Raw genomic sequence first — 11,931 nt, forward strand, 5'->3', positions numbered from 1 at the left:
AGTGCAGCTTATTAAGATTATGAGACGGAGGATATTGCACAGCAGTAATAGAGGTATGAATAAATATCAATAAATAGGGAATTTTAAACTGAAAAGAGTATATTGCACAGGAGTATTAACACAGAATATTGCACAATTGTGTTAAGTATTGCAGAGTTAAACAGCCACAGTTTGAGTACAACAAATCTGAATTTGCACTTTGGTTTAATTCACTGAAACCAAGAGGAAGACATTACAGAGAAAAACCTCAGTCAAATTTTCAAAAGTGGCTCCGTAGTTTCCCTAAACCTGTAGTTTTTAGGAAATGTTAAAAGGAGAAAATAGTGCATTTGTTGGGGACTACTTTCAAAGTTAAAATCAATTAAAATTGTTTTCTGTAGTTTGCAGTACACAAACACAATTCATAATATAAATGTGAGCAGACATTTTATCCCCCACTCTAGTTTTCTTTAGTGCAACCTGTATCTGGAAAATTGCTACCTTGTTCACACGTCAACTCTCAGCTATGATATCAACATCTCACACCAGCTGTCAAAATAACTGAATGAAATAAGAAAGGAGGCATGAGCAGCCCTTAAATAGATGCCCTGCATATTTAGAGACGTATCCAGAGATAAGTGCCCCTAAATGACCATGAAGTTTATATGTTCGCTCTGTACATGTGTTTCGGGATGAAAGGGGTGCTTTCTCTCTGTACTGGTCTTGTATGCCCTGTAGAGACAGGCTGTAATCAACGGGGCCAAAATTAGAGAGGACTCAGTGGGAGGCAGAGGAATCTTGGGACTCGCCCCACCAAGTACAGAAATATCCATTTCCCTAAAACATGGGACTGATGTACTAACTGCAACGTCTTTGCAGTGAGTTTTAAAGCAGAAACTTTGAATGAATCAACACACATTGTGGCAAATTACACTTTTATACAAAGTGAAGACCCTCTCTAGAGACAGTTTAGCATTACTCCATGTATGAGAAAATATTATGTACAGAATCATTTCTATATGGCTATTCTCTCTACAATAATTCAGACAAAATGCACATTAAAGGAAGTTCAATCCCAAATGTACGCCCCCATAAGTGCAGGAGGATGACGGCTGGGAGGTTGAGAAAGAGGGAGGAGAAGCTGAAAATAGAGGGATGGAAATCATTTTGCAGTGAGTGGACTTTTTGGAGCTTAGTAAAAAAAAACAGTCAGTACAACTTAGCAGGGAGAGCGAATGCTCTGAAACTCTCTCACTCTTAGTTTCCTCTCGTCACTTTGTCTCCCCTTTATTTCCCTCTCTGTCTTCTGCACTGCGTTGTGCTCTTCAGAAGATAAACCCAGGATAATACATTCTGTAAGTATGCATTTATATTTGTTGTGAATTTAAAGTGGGTGTTATCAAGAAAGAAAAAAGTATAGCCAAAGATTTCAGTTATTTCAGAGCATCAGTGTGTATCCAAACTGACAACATGTTGAGTAAAGTTAAAATTTTTATGATCCATTTGGTTCATATTATTTGAAGTTTTCTAAAATGTTGCTACTAACATGTAGTGGTGGAATGTAACTAAGTACATTTACTCAAGTGCTGCACTCCCGTGCAATTTTAAGGTACTTGTACTTCACTTACTATTTCCATTCTATGCTACTTTATACTTCTACTCCACAACATTTCAGAGATTAATATTGTACTTTGTACTCCAATACATTTATTTAATAGCTACAGTTACTTTACAAATTCATTTTACACACAAAACATGTGATCAATGTATAAAATATGGTGCATTTTTACAGATTAAATTACCCAACAGTATATAAAGTAGTTAAAATTACCTTCAACTCCACAATCAAAATAATAGCAATCAAATATTAAATAATTTAACACTCACAGGGCAATTTTTCTACATAATGAGTACTTTTACTTTTAATACTTTCAATTCTTAGTTTTACTTTTTACAATTTATAATGCAGGGCTTTTACTTGTAATGTAATATTCTCACATTGTTGTATTGCTATTTTTACTTAAGTAAAAGATCTGAATGCTTCTTTCACCCCTACTGACATCAAAGTTTTTCTTTAATTCTATTATAATTATCAATGATGTAGCTGATGTTTATCCTGTGGGACTGATCTCCAGTGTTTTATTAACTCTCAATGCCAAGACCTGGAGACATTGATAATGTTTTATGTAAGAATATGCTTTGAGATGGTCTAACCTCTGCCAGTGGCACCATCTTTGCAAATTTGTGTTGTCTGGGCAAGCATTGTTAAAACTTGCTGACTTTTATTTTAATTTTATGGCCAAGACTCCACATATGTCCTAAATGATGGCCAAGACATCTAGGACATTTGTATTTGATGTAAAAGTGCAGCCTTAAAACATGGTGGCTTTGAATATTTTACACAGTACAAGCTTTACTGAACAAGCAAATATCTGATACTATCATACAGTGTGGTGAAAGCATTTTGTATTTATAATTAATATAATTTAAAGAAACTGAACGGGAAATTCAGAGGAAAATCTTGAGTTTGAGACATTAAGTACTCAAATGTGATGAAATGGATTAATTGCATATCTAGTGTCTGGTGGTCTTGAATTGCAGGTAATATGGACCCACCAGTGAAATAGGGAATGTAATTATGGCTGTAATTATGAGGATTCAGCGCTGTCCTATAGCTGCACATCCAAGGATGAAGACCCAGCCTATCTGATCCAGCAGAGTACATACTGCATGTTCGACCACACAGGGAGGGGGGTTTCACACTGTACAGTGTAAACCAGAGTAGCAGCAGGTTCACTATAGTATGATGCTGATTAGTGATTACAGTTAGCACTGTGTAATTACATCCTGTGTTAAGAGTTAAACAGGTTTTAAATGGTAACAGACTGAGCCCTGCACCACTGGTTGCAGATTTCTTTGGTAAAGTTGGACCTTGCATTGAGAAGGATGTAGAGACAATAATGGAAGAAAGGTAATACTGGGTTAGGAAGTTTATTCAGTCAGTTGTAGTGTCAGTAAATACAGGTTTTCCTGGAAGCAGAAATATCTTCATCAGGTCGTGCTGCTGTGGGCTGGTGTACAGCAGCTGCTGCCCAGTGTAAATATAGAGGCCACAGCCACAGGTCTCCCACGCCTCTGTGCTCCCTCTGGAATATAGCTTCTTCCTGGCTTTGGTGTGGTGGATGGGTGGCCTCCCTCTACTTTACAAATTATAAGGCCTTCAGCGCCAAACTCGCTGTCTCCACCCCAAATAAGTAATGGCTGCTCTGCTGCTTGCTAAAATAGATCTGGTGCAAGATGGGAAATGGCAGAAAATCTACAAAATCCAAGATGGATACTGGAGTTATATTTCAGATGGAAACAGCCCTTAAAAACATTGTTTTATTTTCTCAGTATGTGTCTGTTATGTGAAAAAATGCTCAACACTAATTAATATAGTGGTTCCCAACCCCATCAACTAGTCCACCAGCACCTTTAAAGCTGGAGTATTTTTATCACCTTGAGGTTGCGAGGTAACCAGCAGACTCCAGGAAGTCACTGCACCAGGCTGCTGGTCGCCAGGTCGCCTGGTTACTGCACGCAACTCTCCATAAAACTTTGTTGTTTGTGTGTGGATTAAAGAAACTAGATACAACGTGTTAATTTGTGAGTTTTAGAGGTGCTGGTAGATTTTGTTACCTTTGGATACAGCCAGGCTGTTTCCCTGTGTATTCAGTCTTTTGCTAAGCTAAGCTAACCCCCTCCTGGCCCTAGCTTCATAGTTCATGCACAGATATGAGAGTGGTATCCATCTTCTTTTCTAACTCTTGGCAAGAAAGTGAATAGTGAAGAAGTGTTTTTCGCACAATGTCAAACTGTTCCTTTAAGGGGTCTCAAGCCTCCGTGTTAGCGGATCCCTACAAGATTAGATTTGACAATATTTCCTCTTTTGAATTCAAGATAGCCATTGTTGTTGTTGCAGGACTCAGAAGAGAAGATGAAGTCCCGCTGGGGTTTTCTCATCACCTGTGTGACCCTGCTTTCACAGTGGTGTAATGTCTGTCACACCACTCCACTGCTCTACAACATTTCCATGGACGGCAGTGGTGATGAAGCGGAGCTGGAACTCCTTTTTCCAACCTCTTTCTCCACTCGAGCACCTGTTCTCATCACAGCTGCTACTGGAGCTCCCACCCTCACCAACACCATCACCACCACCATGATCCGCCTGAAGGACTTCGTCCTGACCCGAGTAGTGGACTTCCTGCAGGAGAATCTGCTCATCATCATCGTTGTGACCTCTCTTCTCATTGTCATGGTCTTCATCATCTGCTGTGCCTCTGCCATGAGTCATAAGCGCAAGCTGGAGGCCTACAAACCTCCTCCTAATCCACCCAGGAAGTATGCGGCTGATAAAACAGGCGGACGCAAGAATTCAAGCGAGCTCCAGGAGCGGCCGTACACTGTCGACCACGTCAAGAGGGTCCAGACTCAGAGCATGGCCTCCCCCAAGAACCTGCGCACACCCTCCAAGGCTCTGGTGGGAGAGAAGGGGAGAGACGTCAGGTCGTCGCCTCGCCAGGAGGTCAGAAAGGTCAGGGAGGCAGAGGAGGTGGAAAAGCGGAGGGAGGAGCCCAAGCACAAAGAGCAGCCCAAGCACAGGGAGGAGGTGCAGCAGAGCTCCAGCCCCAGCACCAGCTCCAGTCAGCCAACCTGCACCTGCCATCTGAAAAAGGCCCACCACTAGGGCATGTTCAAGGCTGATGTTGGCATAAGAGGTGAAATGTTGCGACCATGACATAAAAACGAGATCAGACAGGTTGGTTATGCCACACATATGGAAATAGAAATATAAATGCATTGTGATTCAAATCAGAAATACCTTTTTACAACTGCCAGCAAGAAATGTATTTGTGAGGCTCATGACCTTATATGAAAAAACATCCATCGTTTAAATACTTTAATCTAAATGAAATGAAAATATGAACTATCACCTGATGTTTTATCTAAAGTAAAAATGAAAACCAGCAGGATAGAAGCTATGTGACTAGAAATCAAAATACTCAAGTGTGGTGCTGCATAAATCATGTCTATAAATGTTGCATCTCAAAGTTTTTGATTCATACAAAGATTAAAAAGCCAACACTTGATAGGGGGGTGTGGAAAAATATATGGCTGATTTCTTTGAATGCAGCAGCCTTTCAAATTCAAAGTAGCTCAGTGGTTTGTTAGTCGTCATGTACTGCAAAGACCTTAGTCCTCCAGTGGTCAACCAGTGTGTTTCATCAGTGATTACCACCAAGTCTCAACCTCCCAATATATCACTGTGCTGTTGAAGTAACATCACTTGAAACGGTAAAATAAAAAGTTTTTCTTATGGATAAGATTTTTTTGGAGGAGAAAGACAAGAAAAAGAATGGGCAGCCTATAATTTTCCATGCTTTCCAAATAGAAATGAGAAAAATAGTAAGTATCCATGTGTTTTTGATACAGCGATGTATTACTCCCTATGCCTGCCAAGACAGAGGAATCTCTTCAGTATGTCCTGCTGTACACCATGGCATCTTTTTTAGCAGTTAAGAGCTTTAGCTGAACCAGTCTGTCATTTAGAGCAAAATCTTTGCTGCATATAAAGCAAAGATTTTGACAATAAAGCAAAGTGAGATGCCAGTAAACTTGATAAGTAACAGAACGTTCTCTTTATATTTACATTCATATTTACTTAATTTTGTTTGCTTACTGTTATTTTATGTCATTTCATATCATATTGTATTTTATTTTAAGAAACCTAATTCACAAAGCTTTACACCAAAAAGCACAATTTACAACTGTTATTTCTGGGAAGCTGAAGTAAAAACACACATATCTACTATCTGTCTACATATTTATTTGGTTGATAATTTTTTTCTGCCTTCAACTGTCTAACATTAAAAGCAGGCTTTTTTGGTATAAAAACTTTGTGAATCAGAGTTTGAGTTAAAAACAAAGTACTACTTATGTATAAGATAAATTGTTTTGTTTTAAATATAATAATTTGTAACGAGTCAAAAACTTGAGCATAGGAATAGATAGTTGGCCTGTTTTGCTGGTGTAATAGGTTTAACTGACTTATGGTGGCTAAAAAAGTACTTAAAAATCAAAAGATGAGAAGTGTATATTTGTCTTATTCATCTGATTTTATTTGATTAAAAATTCAGATTACACTGGAGCAGATCATTTGTAAAAACTCTCCAACTCACTGTCCCATTACTCAAGTTAATGACTCTGAACGACTAAACCAAGTGTGTGATGTTCAGTTTGTACGATTTATGGGCCAGAAGTTTTTCATGTTTAAATACTCTTTTCCGTTGAACCTCAGATCGTTTTCCTCAGATGTTTCCAGACAGATGCTTCCTCTGTAAGTGACTGTAAGTTATTGTTTACAAAATGACAGTTTTGTTTGGCTTATGTTTAATAAAATTGTTGATAATGATGTTTCTGTCATTATTGAAAAACTAACAGTGGAAACAGTTTCATGATGAAAGACAAATGCAGCCCTGAGGAAACCTCAGATTAGAATAGGCGAGGGTTATGTTCAACTCGGGAATCTGTAATTTTGAGCTGCGTCCACTCAAGATTGGCCTTGGTGAGGCAGCTGGCACCATCACACCCAAACACAGGACTGCAGAAGGTATTAGAGCCTGCAGATGACGAGAGGCCCCCTTTGTCCTTCACTGGCTACTGTTCAAGATTGTTTAAATATTTCAACAGCAGCAAACCAGATACATACAGAGCCCTTTGCTCCAAAACAAGAGCTCATGCATTGTCTATACAAATCTTGGTGACACTGATTTGTTCCAGTGAAGTTCAAACAAAAAGTCAAATAAATAATGTGCATATTTTAAATGAGCAATAAAATACTGCCCTCATGTGAACATAACAAGTATTGATTTATCAGTTATATAAATGTTAATGCATTTATTTTTACATTATATCTACCATCTTTGATATACATTCTGATCACATCTGAAATCTATTATTAAAATCCATTACAAATGTATTAAAATGTGATTAAATATTGCTTAAGCACAAACCATTTTTGAATAAAGTTCAAGTTCATCAAGTTCAAAAGAATCATATGTGGGTCAACTTGCCAAAGATTGAACCTCAAAGATGACAGCACAGCAGCTCAAAAGCAGGCGTAACCCTGTGGCGGCTGAAACCTGAGCCCTGACAGAGCCTCGCACCAGGGTCAGATTCCCCGCTCTTTTGTCAATGAGGTGCTAAATAATTCGAGAAAATACTACCCCTTCACTTTCACTCTTCCCACCAGGTGACGGGAAGACACACGGCCACAGGACCACCCAGCATCGCTCTCTGACCGAGGCCTGTTTGCCAGATTCACTGTCTGAGTTGTAGGAACCTCGACCTTTGGTAACCCCATAAGGGAATATTTGGGACACCTGTGTGGTTTCTTTTTTTCCTTTTCTTTTTTTACATAATGTCTATTGCTGAACTTCTTGCTCTATATATTTTGACCCTTTTCACTGTCTGCCACTGACAAACAATAGCACCTCTCAATTAATCTGAATGGTGAAGAGGATCCAGAATAGGTAATACAGCACCTTAAGGCTGTCATTAAACTTTGATGAGCATCTGCCTGGAATTCTCAACAGCAGCAACAATAGTTATCTTTAGATCATATAAGGACCATGAGGTGACAAGCCTGCCTGTCTCCTCGGAGGAGCAGATAATACACGAATAGAAAAATGGTAAGTGCATGGGCCTTTATTTCTTTCTTTATTTTTTGGTACCGCATTCTAATAAGTCACCTTTTATAAGCATTTATAAGTTGTTAATAATGGCTTTATAAATGGTTAATACATCATTTAATGATGTGAAAAATCTGTGAAATATCTTTCTAGCTGGTGAGTCACTAAAAGGCAAGTCATTGCTCGTTTCTCACTTTCTAATATGCCATTAACCCAGTTAATGGCTTATTCATTAATAAAGGCTCACAGGCTTCTCATGCCTAATAAGCCAACAGCAAAAGGTGGTAATTCATCTGTAATTATAAATGTTAAATTATCATTAATAGGTGGTTCTTATAATAACCCATCAAGTCTGAGGTTGTAAATGTTAATACGTTGTTAATATATGGATTTTCATCAAGCAGCTCTCTTTTAAAAAGGTCAGAGGTCAAACAGTCCATCAGATCAGTCTACCTGGTGAATTCAAGAGGTAAAAAGACAAATGTGTCATGCTGGAGGAGGACTAACACTCGGCAGATGTTTTTCACAACCTCTTGTTAATGTCTCATATCTGGTCCATAAAACATTATTTATTAACCATTAATAAAGCCATTAATTACAACTTACAAACCTTAAAAAGGGATGCCTTATTATAAAGTGGGCCCCCTTTTTTTGTTTAAGTAAGTGAGAATGTTTCCTGACATCGTTTACTCTGTATGTATCTGATGTGGTCGTCTCTCCTCCATTATTCCTCGCAGTGAGTCATGCTTTGGTGCAGATGTGGTGTCCTACTGGTGCTCTGCATCTGTCCTCCAGCCTGCCTCACAATGTCTCCCTGTCCTCCCGGCTGCTGCTGTTCTCGCCCAGGATTTTTGGTTTTGTGCGAGTCTCTGGGTCTCAGGTCACTTCCTCGCTCTGTCCCTCTCAGTACCTCAGCTCTATCCGTAGCCAGAAACCAGCTATGTAACGTGGACCACCTGCTCCGGCCCTTCTCTGGCCTGCAAGAGCTCAGCCTCAGTCACAATCTGCTAGCCCGCTTCCCTCGCGGCCTGCCTCCCAGCCTGGAGTCCCTACTACTGCAAGAAAACCGCATCACTTATATCACCTCAGGCGCCCTGCGGCAACTGGGGAACCTCACTCGCCTGGATCTGGAGGACAACCGCATACGTGCCATCCAACCCGGGGCACTTCAGGGTCTTAACAAGCTGCAGGTCTTGACACTGAAGGGGAACAAGCTTACAAGCCTCCCTCTGAATCTTCCTCCATCACTGACCCATTTAGACCTTTCAGCAAACTGCATCTCTGTCCTGGACCTTCCCTCGCTGTCCGCCCTCATCAACCTGCAGGTCCTGAAGATCAACAGCAACTGCCTGCGTTCAGTCCCAGAGAGAGCCTTCGACGGACTGCCACGTCTTAAATCTGTGGACCTCAACAACAACCTGTGGGTGTGCGAGTGTGACATTTTGTATCTTTACCGTTGGTTGCTGAGTGGTAGGCTGAAGATGGCCACAGACCTGGTGTGCACCGAGCCTGTCCATCTCGCTCACAGTCTGCTTCTGAACCTCTCCGTCATGGCGATCTGTCCTCATGTCCTGAAGCCACATGAGGGGACACGCCAACTGGAGCTCAACTTTGCACTGGAGAGAAAGCTGGAGACGCTGACAGTGAAGCCCATGGGACCAAACTCATTTGAGAACAAGAGGTATTTGGGAAACTTGTCAGAGCAAATATCACAAAGAAACACTGTTGGATTCCTTTCCAAAGATGCTCCCAAGACTCGTGTATTACTTGAACACTACTCTTTAGAGACGTTTACCTATGAGACGTGTTTGTCCCTAAATAAAACACAATCAGTCAGCCCACCCCATTTAGAAACCACTACTTCTCTCCCTGATAAGGAACAGAAATGCAGAGACATCACAGGTCGGTACCCTCAGATTAATGCAACCTCTGCTGAAGGGACACGATCTTTGCTTTCCACAAACAGAGATGCACCCTGGCCCACTCCCAACCCACGACCTTTCACACAACCAGATTCTGCAGTGTTCATCTCACTGCTCGCTATATTATGTGTATTAGTATCTCTCCTAATACTGGCAGTGCTACTTGTACTGAAAAAGGTACTTCTGCGCCAACAGAGGGTGGCTCCGCTTAATGTAGGATCTGGTGGATGACATCAGCAAAGACACACTGAAAATGTTTTTACTAATTTAATTGACAACAAGCACACAGTCTCATACAATAATCTGTATTATGTTTTTGTATGTATACTTTAGCTGATGACCTAACTGCATTTTCATACTGAATCCTCCGCGAGAGACCAGTGATCTTTTACAATCAAGCCAATTAAAGCCCAAATGCCAAAAAATATACAAAACAAAAACACACCTGGGCCTATAGATTCTGATTTATGACGTATCTTGTTTGTGTTCTGTGTAGAAAAGTGCTGCAGAGTAACAACAATGTTGAGCTCCCTTGTTTAAATTTAGGGATCAGTTATCTTAAATTATTCATCATGAACTTTCGACTCCAAAATCAATTAGGAAACAATTTCTGATTTTCTGATGAAAAACAAATAAACACCATAAACACCTGGCACTTGAACAATATGGGAATCTTAGCTTGAATTCAAGAGAGTGACCCCACAACCCTTGCACATGGAGATTTTTAAGGGTATAAAACTCCCAGAAGGGTGCAAAACCTGATGTAGTATTACGGTAACCAACCTTTCAAACAGCACTGCAGTGAAACATTACAGGGCCCATAATTGATAGTTAATAACAACATATTAACTGGTGGCTTGTACACATTCCTCCTTCTTGTCCTGTTGTTTTAGTCTGTAGTCTGACAGCGCTGCTTTTATGGCATCTTCTGCAAGCACTGAAAGAAAAGGAGTGAGGTTTTAGAAACACTTTGAGCATGCAATGTATCCCAGAAATAGCTTTTCCCCCTGTTTTGACCAAGAAATATACAGCCAGGTAACAAATTATAGGAAAAACCTGAAGAAATTAGTTGAGCAACGTCAAACTGAATAGTTTAAAATGTACGAAAAACACCAAATGAGGGAATATATTTTGGGATAATGGTGTTCATTCCTCCAGTTGAGATTCAGAAATTTGTAGAATTTATTTCACGGCGCATTGAAGGTGTTGTGGTGGCTCGTTGTGTCTTACTGAGACACTTTGCTTTTGGCTTTTCCTTTAATTTGTCATCCATCTTTATGTTTATTAAGTTTTTTTTTTTTTTTTTTTTTATAAATTGTATTGCTTTGAACTCACTAGAGCAATGAAGCTTGACTGGAGGAAGGCAGAGTTCTTTGGCAATGTCTGTGTTCTTGATCTTCAGAGCTTCATTAACCTACAGGATGACAGCAGATCTTCAACAAAAAAGCAGGACGTAAAACCATTGTTCTCCTGTAATTTCTTTTCATCTGTTGTTATACCAACTCACCGACTTCCCCTTCACCCACTCCGTTACTAGAGAACTGGAGGCAATGGCTGAGCCGCAGCCAAATGTCTTAAATCTTGCATCGACAATCTTGCCGTTTTCGTCCACCTGGATCTGGAAACGGCATAGAGTCAAACACCTAGTACAAAAGGAAGTTGGAAGTCGTGACAGCTGTAGTGAATCCCTGCTCTTGACCTCCAACTTACCTGAAGTTTCATTACATCACCACAGGCTGGTGCACCCACCAATCCAGTCCCCACATTCTTGTTGTTTTTGTCTAAAGAGCCCACATTTCTTGGGTTTTCGTAGTGGTCCACCACCTTGAGGAACGTCACAAAGAGAAAATGATATATCGTTGCTCTGTTGTTTTGAGTCATGTGTTAAAAAGATAGGACAAGGCTGGTAAAGTTAGCTAACTGTTACACCTACTGTCAGACAACACACACGGAGCTAAGTTATGCTAACTGTCAATGAAACTCTTGTGACATGGGTTGGTTACAATTATGAGTTAATAGTTTAAAAACACATTTAATTTGTTACCTTTTCGTGATATGAACAGAGAGCATTCAGCTGCGGGTTGAACAATCTTCTGCTAAACAACAACAGCGAGGACGCAGAGCTTCGTAAGGAAACGATCGCCATGTTCATATACCGATGATGAACGGAAATCAACGAGTGCGCACGAGTGAAAACGACCACTTATGTTGACAAGTGAACAAGGAAGGTTTCACTGATGAAGGAGCCCCCACTAGAGGCTAACAGTAGCCGTTACACGTTAGGGGATCCTCGGTGAGTT

General features: G+C 40.3%; 2 protein-coding genes across 2 annotated transcripts; one reads left to right on the forward strand and one right to left on the reverse strand.

The window, feature by feature from the left end:
* Positions 1–18: 18 nt before the first annotated feature.
* On the forward strand, positions 19–6,430 carry tmem119a (transmembrane protein 119a). The gene is made up of 2 exons (XM_044195555.1): positions 19–1,334; positions 3,941–6,430. Exon 2 carries the CDS (start codon positions 3,956–3,958, stop codon positions 4,703–4,705), a length of 750 nt encoding a protein of 249 aa, XP_044051490.1. The 5' UTR covers positions 19–1,334; positions 3,941–3,955; the 3' UTR covers positions 4,706–6,430.
* A 3,455-nt stretch (positions 6,431–9,885) lies between these two features.
* On the reverse strand, positions 9,886–11,811 carry iscu (iron-sulfur cluster assembly enzyme). The gene is made up of 5 exons (XM_044195556.1): positions 11,676–11,811; positions 11,342–11,455; positions 11,139–11,249; positions 10,967–11,045; positions 9,886–10,568 (listed from the first exon to the last, which is right to left on the reverse strand). Exons 1-5 carry the CDS (start codon positions 11,781–11,783, stop codon positions 10,477–10,479), a joined length of 504 nt encoding a protein of 167 aa, XP_044051491.1. The 5' UTR covers positions 11,784–11,811; the 3' UTR covers positions 9,886–10,476.
* Positions 11,812–11,931: the final 120 nt, after the last annotated feature.

This window comes from Siniperca chuatsi, linkage group LG5 (genome assembly GCF_020085105.1).
Source record: "Siniperca chuatsi isolate FFG_IHB_CAS linkage group LG5, ASM2008510v1, whole genome shotgun sequence".
NCBI classification, from domain to species: domain Eukaryota; kingdom Metazoa; phylum Chordata; class Actinopteri; order Centrarchiformes; family Sinipercidae; genus Siniperca; species Siniperca chuatsi.